The sequence below is a fragment of the Bactrocera tryoni genome, chromosome 4 (assembly GCF_016617805.1).
Source record: "Bactrocera tryoni isolate S06 chromosome 4, CSIRO_BtryS06_freeze2, whole genome shotgun sequence".
NCBI lineage: Eukaryota > Metazoa > Arthropoda > Insecta > Diptera > Tephritidae > Bactrocera > Bactrocera tryoni.
Window position 1 is genome coordinate 32653797 of NC_052502.1, and position 20170 is coordinate 32673966.

The 20170-nt window shown below is 34.8% G+C and overlaps 4 protein-coding genes across 6 annotated transcripts in view; 3 read left to right on the top strand and 1 right to left on the bottom strand.

Moving 5' to 3' along the window:
* Positions 1-808: 808 nt before the first annotated feature.
* LOC120774723 (regulator of nonsense transcripts 2) lies at positions 809-5214 on the bottom strand. The gene is made up of 7 exons (XM_040104474.1): positions 4178-5214; positions 3444-4113; positions 2393-3379; positions 2178-2331; positions 1965-2111; positions 1286-1897; positions 809-1224 (listed from the first exon to the last, which is right to left on the bottom strand). Exons 1-7 carry the CDS (start codon positions 5097-5099, stop codon positions 1111-1113), a joined length of 3606 nt encoding a protein of 1201 aa, XP_039960408.1. The 5' UTR covers positions 5100-5214; the 3' UTR covers positions 809-1110.
* Positions 5215-7186: 1972 nt separating this feature from the next.
* LOC120774829 (tektin-3) lies at positions 7187-10010 on the top strand. Its single transcript, XM_040104640.1, has 7 exons — positions 7187-7383; positions 7968-8051; positions 8126-8394; positions 8463-8838; positions 8895-9106; positions 9165-9473; positions 9726-10010. Exons 1-7 carry the CDS (start codon positions 7276-7278, stop codon positions 9952-9954), a joined length of 1587 nt encoding a protein of 528 aa, XP_039960574.1. The 5' UTR covers positions 7187-7275; the 3' UTR covers positions 9955-10010.
* A 1496-nt stretch (positions 10011-11506) lies between these two features.
* Positions 11507-17444, top strand: LOC120774220 (neutral alpha-glucosidase AB). Of its 3 annotated transcripts, none has more exons than XM_040103677.1 (9): positions 11507-11663; positions 12478-12591; positions 12655-12796; positions 13010-13107; positions 13175-13660; positions 13725-13831; positions 13892-14359; positions 14422-15332; positions 16712-17444. In XM_040103677.1, the coding sequence occupies exons 2-9, from the start codon at positions 12491-12493 to the stop codon at positions 17138-17140; spliced, it is 2742 nt and encodes a 913-aa protein (XP_039959611.1). In that variant the 5' UTR covers positions 11507-11663; positions 12478-12490; the 3' UTR covers positions 17141-17444. The 3 variants fall into 3 exon arrangements, with proteins under 3 accessions (XP_039959611.1, XP_039959612.1, XP_039959610.1); XM_040103678.1 differs by having other exon boundaries at positions 12481-12591; XM_040103676.1 differs by lacking the exon at positions 11507-11663 and having other exon boundaries at positions 12449-12591.
* Positions 17445-19324: 1880 nt separating this feature from the next.
* The window catches only part of LOC120776012 (integrin beta-PS-like), a 193012-nt gene continuing 192166 nt past the window's right edge, over positions 19325-20170 (top strand). The window contains exon 1 of the mRNA XM_040106456.1: positions 19325-19434. The gene's annotated coding sequence lies outside the window, so the exon portion shown is untranslated. The remainder of the gene's footprint in view (positions 19435-20170) is intronic.

The following is a 20170-nucleotide window of genomic DNA, read 5'->3' on the forward strand; positions in this document are numbered from 1 at the left end:
TACATGCAATTAATCAATATTATCTTCTTTAATTGCTCTTTCTAATTAACATTAAGCTAAAAAAAACAGTTTTATTTGTATTATTTTTATATTTTATTAAAAAACCTTTATAATGGCGTATTTATATTCAACTTTTACTATGAATTTGTACTGATCTTTGCAATTAAAATTAACAATTAATACAATTTAGTTGAGAACAAGCTTAAACATTAATCATAAAGAGTAGTTGGTACGCTATTTGCTATTTAATTGTATTAGAAAAATGTAAGTTTGTCAGTTTTTTGTTTAGTGTGTGTTTTTTTTTTATTATTTTAATATTAATAAAATCTAATGTTAAGTTAAAAAAGCGAAGTTGTGCAATTTTTAATTAATTTTCAAGTTATACTCGTTTACGGTGAGTAGCATGGTTTTGTATGGAAATTTTTTTTATTTCACAAGATAGCTTCACGATACTCAACGTGGATTATTATCTCAAGTAAAGCTACAATATCTGAAGAAATTCTTCTGATCGGACTACTAAAACATATAGCTGTCATACAAACTGAACAATCAAAATCAAGTTCTTGTTTGAAAAGCTTTTTGATTTGAATAGATATCTTCACGAAATTCGGCATGGATTATTATCTAAAGCAAAGCTACAATCTTCGAACAAATTGTTCAGATCGGATTACTACAACATATAGTTGCCGTACAAACTGAAAGGGGAAAATCAAGTTCTTGTATGGAAACTTGTTTATTTGGGCAGGATATTCTATCCTCCATGCTGCCGCGGAAATTTTCAATTAAAATCAAAACATTTATGCATTAGTTTTTATAATTTAAGTTTATTCGGTATTTTGATTTTATTACATTTTAAATAAATCCAAGATTACTTCATTTTCGGTAGTTACTTTAATAAGTTCTTTAAAACCCCTCAACAAACGTCATCATGACAGCACGCATACCTTATAAAAAACCTCATCATTTCACTTGCACTGAGCAACGTAGACTTTCACTCACAGCATTTAAAGCGCATTAGTTGAGACTGCGACTTACATTTTAACACTGCGACAATCGTAAAGGAAAACCCACAATTTGGGTGAGAATTATACTTAACTTCGCCGCAGGTGTCTAATTGAAGATCAAATCAGCATCGGGAGCGCCTTTCTGATGGCGGAACTTTGGTTTGCTGGGACGCTGGTAGTGATTTTGCGACATATTACGTTGAGATTGCATTAATGACTCCTTTTAACAAATAAAAATTGTTAAATAATAGTGTATAAGGAATTTATCGACTTTGGCTTACCTGGTAATCCTCCTCTTCTATGCGCTCAGTTATGTTCAGCGTTAAACGCTTCACACGTTCCTTCTCCTCGCGTGTCTTCTCCTCCTGCAGCTTCAAATTGATGGCTAACTGCGAATCGGATGGCGCCACGAATTGCTTAAATTGCTGTTTGCCACCTTTGCCGCTGCGCACCATCAACACAAATGGCACTACACTGCCACCGCTACCAGCAGTGTTGCCAGCAGCATTGGATGCGTTACTTTTAGCTGCTTCTTTTTCGCCACCTGATTGATTACCGCTTGCGGTGGTAATTTGCTCATAGGATTTCTTGCTCGTTCTAGCCATCATTGGTACTGGTATGTCTTTTGTGTTCGGTTTAACAGTCTCTTTGATGCGCTCTTGATAACTGTCGGCGGCCATCTTCTCAAACATCTGTTCGAATTCCAGATCTTCTTTGGATCGCTCCGCCACAGGTGGTTCGCAATCTTCGAGCATATATTCATTTTCAGTCCAATCGGTGGTGTTCGCCAATTCGTTGGCATTGTTGGCGTCCTCGGTATTGGGGTCATCATCGCCACAAGCGTCGTGATTGCGTGTACGTGGTTCACGTTCCGAAGAGGAATCGTCACTCAGCTGTTACGACGGTGGGGTTTTAGGTTATTAATTTTTTTGTTGTTTCTTTTTTTTTAATTAAACTCACTGCGTCATCAAATTCACTGTCCTCGCGTATGGGCTCCAGATTAGTATCAGTCTCAGTTTGTGCCTGCATGCCGGCTTTCAATTGTGGATACAATTCTTCCTTTAATTTCTCAATCGCTTCCTTGGCTTGGTCGAGATTTTTGTAGAGCTTGCAAACAAATAAAATTTAAAAAAATTAATGACATTTCTCCCACCGATCTTGCACATAATATACCTTTAATTTTGGCCGCACATTTGCCACACAATCGCGGTACATGTGATCCACTAATATGGGAAATAAGTCCGCTGTATTTTCGACTCTACTAAATACCGGGTGTGACTTTTTGTACCAGTAGTAGTGTTGGAAAAACACAAGGAAGTAGTCAAGCCTAGAAAAAACGAAAAGGATTTTGTAGTGGAAAATAATTTTTCTCGTACACCAAATAATACTTTTTACGACTCATGGAACTGGTGAAATATTGGCCACACGTATCCAGCAGCATACAGGCTAACTTTAAACGGAATAAACTATCTGGTGGATCTAATTCTGAATAAACGCCCTCCTCAGTTGACACGCCCAGTGAGATAATGGAGTAGAGTGTGTTCAATATATTCGTGGACTCCACCAATTTATAGTTATACAATTCACCCAAATATTTAGCCATCGCTATGCGCCGTTGTGCTAATTTCGGTGAGTGTATTTCGAGACCAGCGCGTATGTCTTCGAAAACATTATCGATGACCATAGTCACAGCGCGCTCTTGATATGAACTCAAACCCGACACGAGATCGGCAAGACAACGTATGAGTGGAAAACGTAACAAATATGCCTTGGACATGCACTTTATGGCATAGTTGCTCACCTCCGGATCATCCCAATTGATGCGACGCATCATTTTTATGCAACGGTCCACATTTTGCTTGCACAGCTCTTCGAATATTAAATGGCGTATGTACTCGTGTATTACCGGGCGCACGACAGCGTCTTGCTTCACCGTGTCTGGCGGCTTAACGAGGTAGTAAACACTTTCCACTTGTGCGGCGTGTCGTGAGTCCAAAGCGGTGGCAGTTTTCAGACGCATCATTTGATCAAGGAAGACGTTGGTTAGCAGGCGCGAATCGCGACAATTGTATAGATAAATGCCAGCAACCTCAATGAAAGCGCATGCCATTTCGATTTGATGATGTTGGAAGTCACGCAGCAACATTTTCAAGCAGCTCAGCGCATCGAACTTCTTGCAAAGTCCGAATTTCACCATTTCACCGAGGAAGCGTACAATTTTGATTTTCGATTCGATGTTGAGTTGATTCTTTTTGCGTATGTGCCATTTGAACTCCTTTCGCAACATTTCCGACAAGTCCACAGCAACGTCTGTGTTACACAGATTGACAATGGCGACGAAACGGGAAAGGAATGGCAGTAAATCCAAACGTGTTCTAAGAAGTTAGATAATTTTATTTTTTTATTAAAAAATTAACCACTTTTATGGAAATACACTACCTCTGTACTGTAAAAATGGATTTGGTAAGTTTTTTGCGATTATTTTTTGTATTGAAATTCAGCAGGAACTCGATGGCTGCGGAATCGATGAGTTCTTTGTTGACGCAGTTATTCAGATTTGTCAAAAATTGATCGAAATGCTGTTTGCTATGTGGCACCTGAATAGCATTTAAACGCCCCGCTTCCATTAGTGCATTCGCAATTTTATCTGGTAATGGCGCTGTTGGGGCCGACTCTTCGTTGGCTGGTTCCGCAGCCGCTTCTGCGTCTTTATCATTCGGTGGATCCGATGTTGTGGAAGGTGGATCATCTATTTCCATTTCCACATCAATATCAGCATCGAGTGCCTCCTCTGTCATTTCCGTGGGCTCTTCATTCTCTTCCAAATCCACTTTTGGTGCGCTGAAATTAGGTAGGTATTGCCGCAAATCTGGCAAATCGGTGTAAAAGCTTTTCGTTTCATCATCCCCCCAAGGATCAAGTTCACCCATAGTGGCATCTTCGAGCATATTTTCGATTACAGTGCCGGCGTTGCAGCTTTCCGTCTCTGTTGTTAGCTCTGGCAGCGGTTCGTCAAGTAGGTCAGAGAGCGTTTGTGCCGAAGAGAGTAGTTTATCGAAATTGGCTTGCATTAATTCACATTTTTCCTTCTTGTCGTTGGAAATCTCGCCTAAATCAATATGGTCAAACTTTTTAGTAAGGAAATAAAGTGTAAATTAGTTTACTGTCCTCACCTTTGGATTCCATAGTACGGCGTATAGTTTTTGTCATATTAAGCAATTCCTGTTGCTCTGATATCAAATGTTTGCACAAATTCTTAAAGTAATCCTTTAGTAAGCCCCGTAAATTTTGCTGTCTATCGGGCGCTAGAAAATCGGATTTTGGAATAGCAGCTCCACCATACTTTTCCGCCAAATTTTGCATTTTGCGTGGCACTAGTCCAGCATACTCCTCACCGCAGTGTCGACAAAAAGACAATATAATTGAGAAATTGCTGTGATCCTCTTTGTCTTGCGAAATCACATTGATTAGCACAGATCCAAGTAGTTGTAGGCCTTGTTTACTACTAATCACACCTGAGCTTACCAGTTCCGCAAATAAACGTAAGTCGACGCGCAACTTACTTGGATTAGAGATCTTTTCACCTGGCTTCAATGCTAAAGACTTTTGCCACGCTTCGAGAAATTGTGCATCAAAGTCAGCATAGGTTTGGTGTAAGCGCGAGCAGAGTGTTACTGCCGCCGGTACGTCAGTCATTTTCATTTTTGCTTCAGAAAGTGCTGCACATATTTCAGAAATATATTTACTCAAATTAAGTCCGCTCATATCTTTAAGTAGTGTATCCAATTGGGCCGCCGTAAACTGCTTCAGTTTCTTCACAAATGCTGTATTTCGCTTCAAACTGGAATCGAGTTTAGCAAAAAAGGAGTCTCCTGGATGTTCACAGTTAACATTTTCAGCACGGAGTTGTGCTTTCGAGTTAATTTTGGCTTGTAATTCCACTATGAAAGTATTGAGCTCTTCGCGTTCACGTTGTTCGGCTTCATTGGCGGCTGCAGTGGCCTCATCCTGTTCTGCATCCGTTTGTGCGTTTGGTTCCGATTTCTCCTCGGCTTGCTTAGAGTCATCACCATTAGTTAAACTTTCCACCACCATTTTGGCAGTTCTTTTTATTTGGCAAAATTGACTTTTAAATATTTTTTAAGAATATCCAAATTTCCAATCTATTCACTGTGCAGTTTTTTATATCTTCGTAGCTGAACAGCAGATTTGACATTCGTAGACGCAAACAGCTGGAAACATTGTCATAGCAAGAATTTTGTGTAAGAGGGTTTTATCTCATTTTTTTATTTGCACATTATTTTTTCATTGATTTAAGAAAAGTATAAGTAGATTTTTGTTTAGGTGATTATTTAAGTCTTCCAGGCTTTAAGGATAGAGCAACTCGTAATGTTATTAGAGAGAGCGTGGTCCAACCACAATTGTGATCGAAATAGGTGTGACGGAATAGTGGAAAAGAAGTTTATTATAAAGGGAGGTTCAAAAACTGGCTTGTAAAGACTCTAAGGACTATCGAAACATAACCTAATTTATGGCACGTTAAAGGCAGATATAAAATTATTTAATTAGAATTAAGAAAAGTTTTCCAAAGTCTGCAGACATTAAGCTCGGGGTCAAAAAAGGGTACAGATTTATTTTAATCGAATTTTTAAACTTATTTGAATCTGTTCAACACCAAGATAACCTGTTACTAACTTTCAAAAACATTGTTAACAATTGATTATAGCAGGGACTTACTCTTAAACCACCGGCTTTTCATTGTCTTAATGATGGAACACTTTCGTGAACTAGCAGAGCTGAGGAGAGCATAATGACTTCAATCAAGGGAAAGATTAACCAAAGTTTAACGCTCACTTCTTGCCTGTATTGACTTCGTTTGGTTGTTTTTGGAAGATGTGAGATGGATCTGCTCTTAATTACCGATTTTTTTGCCACTCCAGATATGCTTTCCAGTAGAGGAAGCTGGGTTTATATCCGGATAAAGACCTTTAGGGCCACAACGACAAAAACAAGTAGTTACTGATTAAGTTGGCCCGATTTTATAATATACTTGTACAGCTTCAGGGTTAATATATCCGAGTTTGTGAGGAAAATTCCCTCCGAAACGGCTGGAACGATCAACTTGAAATTTTCATACGACCGCCTAAAATATATTTCACAGGAATGAAGGAATAAGCTTTTGGAAAATAATAACGATATTTAAGACCCTTTTAAGTGTAAAAACGACTTTTTTTAGAAAATCGCCATTTTGTCAAAATCCATAATTTTGACTTGTCCTTCGATCATTACCTGTCAAAAACTGTTTGATTTTTGGATTTTAGGTAGTTTTAAGCAGAAAAATCTTCATCACCGGACGCCTTCTTTCAAAGGTCCCCCCTGAGATCGGCTACGGGATCAAGTGATTACGAAAATTTTCAAAATAAATTATCGATTATCAAGTAAACTGGCTCTTAAGAAAAAATCCACAGCAAACACGTTTTTTCTCATTTGAAAGTGGATATAACATCCTAAGCTCTCCACATATTCCCTTTTAGCGGAAAAATCTCGAACGTGAAACAGCTAAAAAGTTATTTAGTAACTCTCGTGAGTTCTTATGTCTTTCGCAATTACTTTCTCATTCTTTATTTTACATTACTCTGATCTCAAAATCATCAGAACGTGCATTGATATATCCACCTTATACTTTTAAGGATTTTTCTAATGCCGCAGTTAAGAAATATTTACGTTACCAATATCCTAGTGCGCTGGATTATTCTCATTTTTCTGCCTTAAAGGACAAATTAACATAATCTACTTCGAGGTAACGTAGCTTGTTGTGTTTGGAAAAGTGTTAAGTTACTTTAAGTCCAGTTAAGTCATTTCGTTTTGATTGGAGTTCTTTTGACAAACTTCCTAGAGACTCGACTTTGAATATTATGGTCTACAATACCTTATGATAGCGAACTTCAAATAACGCTTACATAGAAGAGAACTACATACACAGACTTTCACTAGAAATCAAAAAACCTAGCTTAACTTAACTCGACTTAAACTGATTAAACATGTTACCACGGATATTTGTTCACGTAAACAGGCACTTTATATTCAAATGCCTAAAGTATGTATGTAAATATGCATGTCATTCCAATTGGTTTCCATGCGATTACGGTTTTGTCAATAAGAATTTCAATGCTCGAAATTACGATGCATTGAACTAATTTCTCCATTCTGCAGTCTGAAAGTGAATCGTAAACGTTACCACCGAATTTCCGCATCACATTAAGCATTAGAAATGCTTTGCTGGGCAGTTGAGGATAAAAATTTATTATCGCGCTTCCCCAGTATATATGCGAAAACGGAATCCGTTAAAGAGTTAATGTTGAAATCGAGTATACCCATTGTGAGTGCAGTTCTTGTGTAATAAAAGTCATAAGCAATAATAAAAGCAAAAACCAAAACATTTCAATCACAAAAAAAAAAAACACGCATCATTAAAACCATAAAGTATCATGCCACATCATATCTCGAGAATCGCATCTTCGATCATCGTCTGGTCAAAGACAACCTGCTGGACAAGTGGCCCACCGAGAACAGCACCGTGCACGAGTACATTGAGCGCAAGGACCACAGGAATCTCGCAGAGTCATATGTATCGCATAACATTTGTATCATATTCATATCATATAAGTATAGTCTATATAGAAACCACCTTATCACCCCCGCATTATAGAAATATGTTTTCGTTGCTCACCTCATACACTGTAGCTCCAGTTTATACGCAGTGAAAATAATTTTTGTAGTTTTCAATTTCTGACGACTTTCATAGTTTAATTTTGTGTTTTGAAAAATCATCAGTTTTTTATTATCCTTTGTTTAAAATAGTTTTGTACTTTTGTTAGTTGAAAAAAATTGCAAAAAAAAATAATTAATTAATTAAAAATGAGCACGAAATTTGAACAAACTGTGATGTATTCACAATTGCAGCCATGGAGTACGGCTGGTGCGCCGCCTTGCATGGAGCCCGTCTCGGGGCCGTCGGTGCCACCGCGTGTTGGCATCTCTTATCAGGTTAGCACGCGTCCGACTGGCGTACGCTGCAGTTTATATATTTTCGATTTTTTGTTTATTTTTTACTTGAAAAGACCAATCATCCGCATCCATGGCGACCGACATTGGCGTACGAAATGATTGAGGTCAAGAACTTAGCTGAGCAACCAGTAACCAATCAGTTAGTTAAGCCGTGCTTCACGCCCTCCGGCATGACTACAGAGCCCATGAACTTTCCCAACTTGGTGACGGGTTTCGAACGCAATCCACAGCACGCTGCCCGCGCGGCGCTCTTCACACGCTATACCAACAACGAATGGGTTAATAGCAATCTTACCAAATATGCCGAATCCAATATAAATCGGTGAGTGCAGGCAAATGAATGGCAATTAAGTCAATATCCATATTTAACGAATAATTCTCAACAAATAGTAATCAGTCGGAGCGCTTGCGTAATGATGCCGTGCGTTTAATGCGCGAAACCGATGAGAAGACTTCACAAGGGCAGCGTGATGCCGGACGGCGTTTAGGTGAACGCATAACGGACGTAACATTCTGGCGCAACGAGTTGAATACCGAGCTGGATAAATTGGTTTCGGAATCTGCGGCGATTTCCGACTTAAAGCGTCGTTGCGGCAAAGCCATGTTGGATTTAGAGGCGCCTTTGCATATCGCGCAGGAGTGCTTGTATCATCGCGAAGCGCGTGCGGGTGTGGAGAAGGTGCATGATACGGCTGAGAAGGCCTTGTTGCTAGAGATCGACAATATACGAAATTCGCGGGATAAGCTCAAGGAACTACATGAAAAGGTGAACTGGTGATATGACCATTATTTTAAACAAAATTAATTGCAAAAGTTTTTTAGATCACACGACAAGCTAATGACTGCCGTGCCGCTCAGCACTTGTTGGAGGAAGATGTCTCGCACAAAGAGTCAACACTGGGTATTGACTCCGTTTGCCACCAGTTGAATAATTATAGCCGTGGTATCACTTACTATGGTGGCATTGAAAAATACGATCCGAGCATAAGCACACAAGAATCATGGGCTGAGGCGAGCAGTCAACGCGTTAGCAGGTTGTTTGTGACTTCTAACTATTTTCTCATTCAATTATCTTACCGTTATGTGTCACAGATCTCAAGCCGAGCGCGCCAAGCTCTCTCAACTACGCAGCGATGCCGAAACTATTGTCAATGCCATCGCTCAATCTGTATGGGATCATTGGAGTAACACGAATAATGCTTTGGATCGTCGCTCACAAGAGATGAACGAGTCCAAGAATAAGATACAGTTACATTTGCATAAGGTGCAACAGGAATTATTCGATCTGGAGAAGCACATTTTCTTAATACAAAAGGCGATACAAGATAAATCGAATCCTTTGAAGGTCGCACAAACGCGTTTGGAAGCGCGTTCTCATCGAGAAGGCGTGGAGCTATGCAAGTAAGTAAATTGAAAGAGTTGGGACTGTGAGGGAATTTCAGGCATTATATGGTACACAGCACTATCAATGAAATGGTTATTTATAATTATAGGGTTTTATCCTCAACACTTAGTGTGTTAGAACATCAGACTGGATGAACTTTTTTAGACTTATAAACTCTAATTTTACATTTTCACCTATTTTCTACCAAAGACTTATCCTAATAAATAGCTTAGCTTAGCTTTTGATTAAACCTCTTTCATACTTTTTAGGGACTGGGCTCAATTGCGGCTGGTACAAGAAGTACAAGATATACAAGATACCGTTAAAAATCTACATCACAAGTTGCAGGAAGCTGAGGCTCAGCACCAGAACTTACTAAAAACCCGTTCAACACTCGAGGCGGACCTGCGACGGAAAGTGAATGCCTTGTTTATAGATCGTGAAAAATGTATGGGACTTAGACGCTCGTTCCCCGTAAATAATTTGATAAAATATTAAATTGTAAATGTTGGAAAAATTTGTTAGTTTGTAATTGCAAGTGAATAAATGGAAAATTCGAGGTATTTAAGAAATCACATAAAAAAGTGCTGGTCCATTTATGTCATTAAAAACTAATAGTAATTATTTGTAAAAGATATATATTATTTAATTTCTGATACAAAAGACATAAAATACAAATTTTCAGTTTGTTTACAAAATATCAGTAATTTTTACTCTTTCGAAAAGAGAGCGTTAAACAGCTGATGTTTGTTTATACGTTGTTAAAGCCAGAGGCGAATTTAAATTTGGAATATGCAAGCTATTAAATATAATAAATAAAGAAAATATTATTGAAATCAAATATTTAATGAACTTAAAACTAAATATTTAAGATATCTTAAATAAAAAAAATTAATAACAACAAATCATAGTGTACAATACCTCCCTGTACCACGATTATAACTATACATCAGCTTACGAAGTAAGACAACACTGCCATTCAGACAAATCAAATAGCACAAAAAGTGAAAGTAGAAGTTCCGTTATTTGTTGAGCGGAAAATTAAAAAAAAATTAATATTAGCTTACAATTTATGTTGAATAAATAATGAGAATTGAAAGTGAATTATTGATATTGACAAATCCAACATTATTAGCTTCATTAAATCAGTGTAAAATACAGCTGTATTCGGTAAGTGCATGAATTTTCTGCACTGAACGCAAATTGCGTTCGTGTTTCTATAGGGCACTTCACAATCTGGTGCAAACAAAATGTACAGCGAATTTGCAATTGCAAATATGCGAGACCATTTGCACCAGATTGTGAATTGCCCTTGTTAGTTTTTGTTTTTGCAATTTTTTGCTCAAATCAATTCAAACTTGTGTAACATACATACAAAACATTAATTTAAATATTTTTGTGAAATATTCACAACTAAAAAGATTGAAGATTACTTTATGCACTTACAAAAACAAATATGAATATGTACACTTGTGATCAGAAAAATTGAGAGAAAGAGTGTTTTAACCATGTTCTATTAATTAAAAGAATTTAATTAATTAAGAAGATTTAAGAAAATGTAAGGTACAATGACAAAATATTTCAGGAATTGCCGAATTATAAATTTGGCAGAATAGCTTTGAATTTTATAATTATATTTTTCTTTATAACAAAATTCATATTTTATTAAAAAAATATTAAAGCAAATGATCAAAACTAACAAAATGTAATAGTTTTTAATTATTCGAGCATAAATGCACACACAAAATTGACAAATAAAATATATATACGCCTAAAAGTATGCAATATGTATCTTTTAATGTTGCCATATTATTTTTTTTAATATGTTTATTTTACAAGTGTACATTATCCGACTTAAATGTGAGTTAAATAAAAAGCTTGTGATTTATTAACATTTGCTAGAATAAAATAAAGTATAATTATAGTAAAAATTGAAAATATCTTTAAGGATAAATAGTTTTTTATATATAAACGTAGTACTTGTCAAATCATTTCTTTAAAATGCCTCCGGCTTTTGTGTCACATGCAACACTTTCATTATTGCGGTAATATATGTGTGTGCAAGTCTGCTGTCAGCGAACAAACAGCAAATTTTCATAGTCCCGTTGCCGGCAATTGTGAAAAATTAATAATTTAGGGAATTAGTGAAGATTGTTTAAAAATTAAGATTGTGATTAGCAAAGTACGGCAGAATAAGTGTTGATTCGGTAAGTAAATATATAGCTATTAAATTGTTAAAATCAATTATTGTGCCTATTGATTTGTTTCCTTTCGATGAAAATATTGTCTTTTTAATATTTCCAATACCACACGAATTTCGAGTTCCATACTGCAATTGTATACACATTTTACAAGCTATCCATATTATATACTATTATTATGCAAAATATTATACTAAAGAAGAAATTACCTTAGGGAAAACTATTCTTTGTCTGACGTGTCTTTATGTGCTTCTTACTGATATGTGCGTACATATGTATGTATGTATATACATAAATAGTTATGTGCCATACAAAGTACCTTATTAAACAGTTACTCTTGAAATCTCTAAACAAATATAACATACTTGACTTTAAGTATGACCAAATTGAAATATACTTTGAATGATAGTTACTATTGATCATTAAATAAAGATAAAACTATTGTCCTAAATTGTGAAAAAAATTATTATTAAGGCAATTATAGCCTTTCAAATTAATTGCCAGCCCAGAATAATGAAAAATTTAATTGGTAAAGCATATTTTAATAATAATTTTTTTCACAAACCGTACACATATTTTTAAACCTTACAATGTAGGAATTTCTCTAGGGCTTGCAAAACGTTGCAAAATTCTAATACTATATTCGTTTTTTGTGGCCGTTTTTAATTATTTGTGAACACAATTGGAAAATTTACCAAAATATTTATTTTTATATTAATACAACGAAAGAAATATACTTTCTGCTAAATATAGAAAATCATAAGCGAATTGTATATTATAAAAAATGAAAGATTTATGTAATTGCGATGCACCGTTTCAGTAGCTACGTCAGCATGCGTTTGGCAATATTTCTTGTAATATTGTGCATTTTCGAATATGCGGTCAGCGTTGACCACACTAATTTCAAAACATGCGAACAAAGCAGCTTTTGCAGGTAATTAAAATGATTGTGCACTTCTTTCATCGTCGATAAATCATTAATATGCTCTATTTATAGGCGTTGCCGCAATGTAAAACCTGATAATCCCAAATTCGCCTTGCTACCTGGTACGCTCAATACATACTCCGATTCTATAACTGCGGAACTGCAACATAAGGACAACAAGCACATCTTTACACTGAAAATAGAAGCTTTGGAGGTAGAAGCACTTTATTTAATATTTTTTTAGTATACCTTGAATTGATTCGATGCTAAAATCTCTGAAAAAAATTTTCCTATCGGACCACTATCGCATACACTTGCAATATAAACAAAGCGATCAAAATTAAATTCTTGTATTTGTCAAGCGTGTTATATATTCGGTCCAACCGAAGTTAACATTTTTTTTTCATAAACAATTATTTCATAACAGCTGGGCAATACATTCCGTTTGTTAGTGGATGAGAAAAATCCTTTGAAACCCCGCTACCGTGTAACAGATGCACTCAAATCGGCACCGAAGCCTGGCAGGTATGTTTTTGTGTGCTATAAATGCAAATACCCTTAAATTAAATTTTCTTCATTCCTTATCGTATAGCATTAAGGTACAAGAAGGTGAAGCTGAATTCACTATTACATCGGGCCCCAACAAAGCTGTGGTCAATGCCGATCCATTCCGTGTTGATTTCTATCAAAATGACGTTCTCACCGTCTCGGTTAATGCTAAAGGTCTTATGACTTTCGAGTATTTGCGGCCGAAACCACAGCAACCAGCTGAGGGTGCTAACGATGCTGCCGCCAATGAAGTGAAGGAAGCGGATGAAATCACAGATGCTGGTGCATGGGAGGAGAACTTTAAATCACATCACGATTCAAAACCATACGGACCAGAAGCAATTGCACTCGATTTTACCTTCCCCGAAGCAGAGGTGCTATTCGGTTTACCCGAACACGCCGACTCGTTTGCTTTAAAATCCACCTCTGGTACAGATCCCTACCGCTTATACAATACCGATGTATTTGAGTATATACTCGATAGCAAGATGGCATTGTACGGTTCGGTGCCGGTGCTTTATGGTCATGGGTATGTTTTTTTTTTCTTTTACCAAATATAAAACACATGCTACATATTTAAATAATTTACCTAGTACTCAACGCACTGCGGGTGTCTATTGGCAGAATGCTGCAGAAACCTGGGTTGATATATACACTGCTGAAAAGAATGTTGTGTCGTCGATCGTCAACTTTGTGTCAGGTAAGTTAAAATCCGTATATGTGCGAACTAGTTACTAGTTTTTGATGTATCCTCTTGCAGGCTCTCGCAAGTCGGACCCACCAGCGGCGCACTTCATGTCTGAATCCGGTATTATAGATGTATTCGTTTTGTTGGGACCAACGCCACTCGATGCTTTCAAGCAATATACGGCACTTACCGGTTCTGCGCCTTTGCCACAAATGTGGACACTGGCTTATCACCAATCCCGTTGGAATTACAATAATGAAGGTGATGTTGCTGAGGTGTCCGCCAAATTTGATGAATATGATATTCCAATGGACACAATGTGGTTGGATATTGAACATACCGACGGCAAGCGCTACTTCACCTGGGATCAGTTTAAATTTCCCAATCCACTGGGCATGGTTCAGAATTTGACTGCCGTTGGACGTCATTTGGTGATTATTGTGGATCCACATATAAAGCGTGATACACACTATTTCTTCCACAACGATTGTACGGAACGCGGTTATTATGTAAAGACGCCGGAGGGCAACGACTACGAAGGTTTTCTTTAATGTTGCGTATTTTTTCTCATACATTATGCAACACATATGCTTTTTATATAGGTTGGTGCTGGCCCGGTGCTGCTAGCTATGCGGACGTCTTCAATCCTGCGGTGCGCGCCTACTATGCTACTCAATATTTGCCAACGAATTTTAAGACTATTACAACCGATGTCATGATCTGGAATGACATGAACGAGCCATCGGTTTTTAATGGCCCCGAGGTGACTATGCCAAAGGATATGGTGCATTATGGCAATTGGGAACATCGTGATGTACATAATATTTATGGACACATGTATGTGTTGGCCACATTCGAGGGCTTAATCGGTCGCGATCCAAATCAACGTCCTTTCATATTGACACGCTCTCATTTTGCTGGCACACAACGTTATGCCGCAATTTGGACTGGTGACAATATGGCCGAATGGGGTCACTTGCAGCATTCCATTAAAATGTGTCTTTCTGAAGCTATTGGCGGTTTTTCTTTCTGCGGTGCTGATGTCGGTGGTTTCTTTGGCAATCCTGATGCTGAATTATTTGAACGTTGGTATCAAACCGGTGCATTCTTGCCATTCTTCCGTGCGCACTCACACATCGATACAAAGCGTCGTGAACCGTGGTTGTTCACCGAAAAGACACGTTTGATTGTACGCGAAGCTTTGCGTAAACGTTACTCGTACTTACCGCTTTGGTACACAATGTTCTATGAACATGAAGTGACAGGCGAACCTGTCATGCGTCCCCTACTAGCGCATTATCCAACCGATAAAGAAACGTTTGCCATTGACTATGAGTTCCTCTTGCAAGACCGCTTGCTTGTGCGTCCCGTTATGGAACAGGGTGTTAAAAAAGTGAATGTTTATTTCCCGACAATCGATGATAAAAAGAACGGTGATGTATGGTATAGTGTCGACACATTTAAGAAATACACGAATGTTGGCTATGAAAGCATTTCCGTCGAAAGTGATACGGTGAGTGGGCAGAAAATGCTAATCAGGGTTGCATTTTTTTTTTTCAAAATTGTTACGTTTTATTTTTTAATACCGATTTTGTTATTAAAAATGTAATAGTTAGTTAATAATTTTCATAAAATTTTCAATTCTTAGTTTGGTTTTTGGGATTAAAAATTAAAAACCGAATGTATAAATGGAAAATTAAATTTTTTATCAATTCAAAATTTGCCAAATAGATACATATGTATGTTAAAGATTATGATTCCTTGCAGGCTCAAAGTTGTAATAAAAGATGAGGTCTGCAAACGCGAAAAAATGCAAATTTTAAAAATTACTTTTAATTAAGATTTCCAGGATTACAGAAATAGTTTAATTTAAATGTTAATTAATTGTTTTCTAAATTTATTTTTTAAAAACTATTTGTTTTTAATTTTTAAAATTATTTTCGATTTTTAATTGTTTTTTTTTTAAATCTTTTTTTAAATTAAAGTTTTTATTGTTATTTTGTTTAAATTTATTTTTTAACTGATTTTTTTTAATATTGTTTTCTAATTTCCAAAATTACTTTTAATTAAAATTTACGAGATTATAAAAATAATTGAATTTAATTGTTAATTTATTTCTAAATTTATTTTTGAATTAAATTATTTTTAAATTTATTTTTTTAAAGTTTTTTGTTTTAATTTTGTTTTGTAAATTCTAAAGATTTAAAAATTACTTTTAATTAATATTTCCGGGATTACAAAAATAATTTAATTTAAATGTTAATTAATTATTTTCAGAATTTATTTTTTTAATTAATTTAACAAAATAAGTTTTTTTTTAAATGTACTAGTTTTGTAATTAATTTTTATAAATTTATTTTTTTAATGTGTTTTTTTATTTTTATTTTTTTTTAAATTTTAAAAATTTAAAAATTACTTAATGTTAAGATTTAGATCGGAAGTTAAAAAATTAGTTTAATTAAATTTTAATTATTTTTTTTCTAAATTTTCTTTTTTTTGTAATTTTATTGTTCTTGTAACTAAGATTTCCGGGATTACAAAATTAACTTAATTTAAATTTTAATTAAGTTTTTTCTAAAATTAATTTTTTAAATTTTATAATTTATTTTTGAAAATTGTTTTTTAATTTTTTTATGTTTTTTTAATTTTTTTTGTTTTTTTATTTTTTTTTATTTTTTTTTTTTTTTTTTTTTTTTTTTTTTATTTTTTTTTTTTTATTTTGCATTTTTTATGTGTTTTTTTTTTTTAATTTTTAATTGTAAAAATATATGTTATTAATTATGATTTTCGGTATTACAAAATTAAAAAAAGTAATTCAAATGTTAATGCATTTTTTGCAACCCTGGTGCTAATAACATAACTTCTTGTAATATAACTCATCGTTCTCTTTAGATTCCGGTCTTCCAACGCGGCGGCACTATTATACCTAAAAAGGAACGTATACGCCGTGCCGCCACACTCATGAAGAACGATCCATACACCCTAGTTATATGTCTGAACCGTGAGGGCAAAGCCGAGGGTACACTCTATGTGGACGATGAGAAATCTTACGATTATCGCAATGGCGTATACAACTATATCAAATTCAATTTCGAGAATAACAAGTTGGATGTCAATCCAATTGGCAAACTCAACTATCAGACACCCGCTTGGATTGAGCGCGTGGTCATAGCTGGCCTGGAACGTGTGCCCAAATCGGCCACACTTATTATCGAGGGCATTTCGCAACAGCTGGAGATACTACCTCACGGCGAGGCTATAGCCATACGCAAGCCGGGCGTTTCCGTGCAACAAATATATAATATTAGACTTAACTATTAAAATTGCAAATAGACAGTATACAATAATTATATGAGAGCTTAATGTTCATTAAATAACGACACATTTCCAAGCAGCGCAGCGCAGCAAACCCGTTTGTACTCTTCAATTGACATTATTTTATTTTCTGCGTGTTTTTAATGCTAACCCTTAGGTACTTTTTATTATATAAACTTAAAAAATAGCAATACTTGTATAAACAATTGGTGAATGTATTTCTGTATGTAGAATTGTTAAATTCCAAGCAAACTCCGTGCTTCAAGAGCATAAAAATAAAATTGGCATGCAAATTTGTCACAGCGAAAAACTTTGTGTTTCATTCGATTTCAATTTTGAAAATATTGAGTGTGCGTTCACACCCTGTATGCGGGTGTCGCAACAATTGGTTGCAACATATTGACTTTGTGTATTTTTGTCCGCACGTTAGCTCTTGTAACGGTATGTTTAGTTGTAATGCGTTAAGCGCCACCCTCCATTGAGAAGTGCTTAAGGGTGGTCATGCAATTTTTAACAGTTGTTGTGCGGCTTCTGTTATTACTTATGGGGAAAATGGACATGCGCCGAAGTGTCCATTTTTATCCGAGTAGGAGAAATTAGCGCTGATTTCTTGCTGTCGTTTCGCTGTGTTATTTCAGTTTTATTTATGCGTTTGAATAGAGAGGTCGTTATGCCTCTTGTTCGGGGGTGGGTAGGAGTACGTCAATCTCTGAGGTTGTTTTTGTCAGTAGAGCTTTGTTAATAAAGTCAGTGGGCTAGTAAATCGAGATAGTTTGTTTTTTAAAACTGCGTCTTGATCTCATAATTCTCTCTGGTGAAGATTGGTCGTTTATGTCGTAGTTAAATTCCAACAGACCCTTCCCGTTTTTACTATTAAATAGCCTGTTTAGGTGACAGGTAATAGGAGAAATGGGGTTAATAGCTATACTAATTTGGTTCTTGGTTCTTAGATCTCAGTTGGTGATCCCCCGCATGAGAGACCTAAACTATACACCTTCTTCGCCTTTTACGCTAATATTTTAATTTTGGGAATAAACTACTGTTTTATTTTTATTTTTTAACTAATTAAAGATTTTTTATTTAAAATTTTTTTAATTTTTGTTTAAATGTTTTTTTTATTTGAAAAGTTTTTTTTATAATTTTTTTAATTTTTTTTTTTTTTAAATCATTTTTTTAATTATGTTTTTTTAATCTTTTTTCAAATTTAAAATTTGTTGTTATTGTATTTATGTATTTATTTTCTTTTTATTTATTTACTTTTTATTTATTTATATTTTTTTAATTAGTTTATTTTTTTAATTTTTTTTATTTATTTTTTGTTTTTTTTTTCTTAATTTTGGGTATACACATACTTTTACACACTCATCTGAGACCTAAACTAGGAAATCGCATTAGCTGTACTCCTATATTTACATATCGTCACCTGAAATGCAAAATAACGTAACAACATTTTCGGAAATTTACAGTGGCATGAATGAAACACGAAATAAAATGAAACATGAGTGAAACAATATTTTAACATTGGATAAAACTAGTTTATATTTGATCGGAGAACCAGAAAATGTTGATCATATGTTGTATTATGTATGTAATTTGAAGTAGTGAAGCGTAGTCAATAGGACATTCAATTTCGAATTTTTTGATGATACGTTATTTTGCATTTCAGGTGACGATATGTATGTACATACATGTTTGTACATACATATGTATGTATGTACATATATAGAACACCTTCTTCGTCTATTACGTTAGTTAATGTTGGGAATGTATGATTTTTTTTATTTATTGATTTTTTTTTTAACTTTTTATTGCTAATTAATTAAATTTGTTTTGTTTACAATTTTTATAATTTTGTTGTTTAATTTTTTTAATTAAAATGTTTTAAATTTAATTTTTTAATTGGTTTTAGTTTTTTATTTTCTTAATTTAGTTTTTATTTATTTTGTTACTTAATTTTTTATTTTTATTTATTTTTCTTTTTTATTTATTTTTGTATTACTTTATTTTTTTAATCAATATTTTCTTTTTGTATTTTTTTAATTAGTAATTTTTTAAGTTTCGATCATATCCACATACATACATTTACAAACACACATCATATAAGTTTCTCAATTATCATTATTTCTCATTTCCTACTATTCATTTCATTTCGTATTTCATATATTATTTTATTTTCTTTCTATTTTCAGTTAATTTCATTTAAGTTAAGTTTAAAATAAGTGCGTGAGTGTGTGTGAAAATGTGTACTTTAACGATCGAGTTATATGAAATGTCTGATACTGAATCTCGATGCAGCAGAGGTAAGTGAATGAATATTACTGATATTGAACTATGTACTTAAGTAGCTAACGTACATACTACTGTGATCAAATTGAAAGGTGAATTTTTAATTTATACTTCGCGTGTTTTTCGAATCGGTAAATTTTTTTTCTGTAAGTTGGTAGTACTGTTAGTGACATCTATGCTAAATTTCACGTCAAAATATTCATTAGTATTTGAGATACGCGTCGTTTTGTGAGGCTCTAAAAGTGAATTCTTCGATTTTTACTACTATGTCTGAATTTATTGAACAAAGAAGTGCAAAAATACACCATCTCATACTGCATTGGTTATTCGTGATCATTTGGCCACATTTTCAACTAATATCGTGCCGCAACCAGCGCATTCGCCTGATTTACCTTCGCGTAACTTCTGGCTATTCAGCAAATTCATATGACCACTCCGAGGACACCGTTTTGACTCAATTGAGGATATAAAAGCTGAATCGAAGAAAGCTCTGATGGCCATCACGACGGAGGATTTTTCCAAGTGCTATGATGACTGGAAAATTCGTTGGCATAAGTGTATTGCAGCGGGAGGGGATTACTTTGAAGGAGATGAAATGTACAAAATTCACCTTTCAATTTGATCAAAGTAGTATATAGGGAATCTCTGCGGTGTTATAAAAAGGTCCACAAAGTTCTTTTTGCAGTATTGTATATTGTATGTTCAATTTAACCAATTTTTCATGTGAAACATTTAGATCAACAAAGAAGA

What these genes read in the sequence shown, in the direction of transcription:
- LOC120774829 (XM_040104640.1), top strand. Translation starts at nt 7,276, where the DNA reads ATGCTTTGCTGGGCAGTTGAGGATAAAAATTTATTATCGCGCTTCCCC. An exon ending in AGCAGTCAACGCGTTAGCAG is followed by an intron (nt 9,107 to 9,164) that starts GTTGTTTGTGAC and finishes TATGTGTCACAG; the next exon opens with ATCTCAAGCCGAGCGCGCCA. An exon ending in GAAGGCGTGGAGCTATGCAA is followed by an intron (nt 9,474 to 9,725) that starts GTAAGTAAATTG and finishes CATACTTTTTAG; the next exon opens with GGACTGGGCTCAATTGCGGC.
- LOC120774220 (XM_040103676.1), top strand. Translation starts at nt 12,464, where the DNA reads ATGCACCGTTTCAGTAGCTACGTCAGCATGCGTTTGGCAATATTTCTT. An exon ending in TGAAAATAGAAGCTTTGGAG is followed by an intron (nt 12,797 to 13,009) that starts GTAGAAGCACTT and finishes ATTTCATAACAG; the next exon opens with CTGGGCAATACATTCCGTTT. An exon ending in TCGGCACCGAAGCCTGGCAG is followed by an intron (nt 13,108 to 13,174) that starts GTATGTTTTTGT and finishes CTTATCGTATAG; the next exon opens with CATTAAGGTACAAGAAGGTG.
- LOC120774723 (XM_040104474.1), bottom strand. Translation starts at nt 5,099, where the DNA reads ATGGTGGTGGAAAGTTTAACTAATGGTGATGACTCTAAGCAAGCCGAG. An exon ending in CCGTACTATGGAATCCAAAG is followed by an intron (nt 4,114 to 4,177) that starts GTGAGGACAGTA and finishes ATATTGATTTAG; the next exon opens with GCGAGATTTCCAACGACAAG. An exon ending in TAGAAGAGGAGGATTACCAG is followed by an intron (nt 1,225 to 1,285) that starts GTAAGCCAAAGT and finishes ATTTGTTAAAAG; the next exon opens with GAGTCATTAATGCAATCTCA.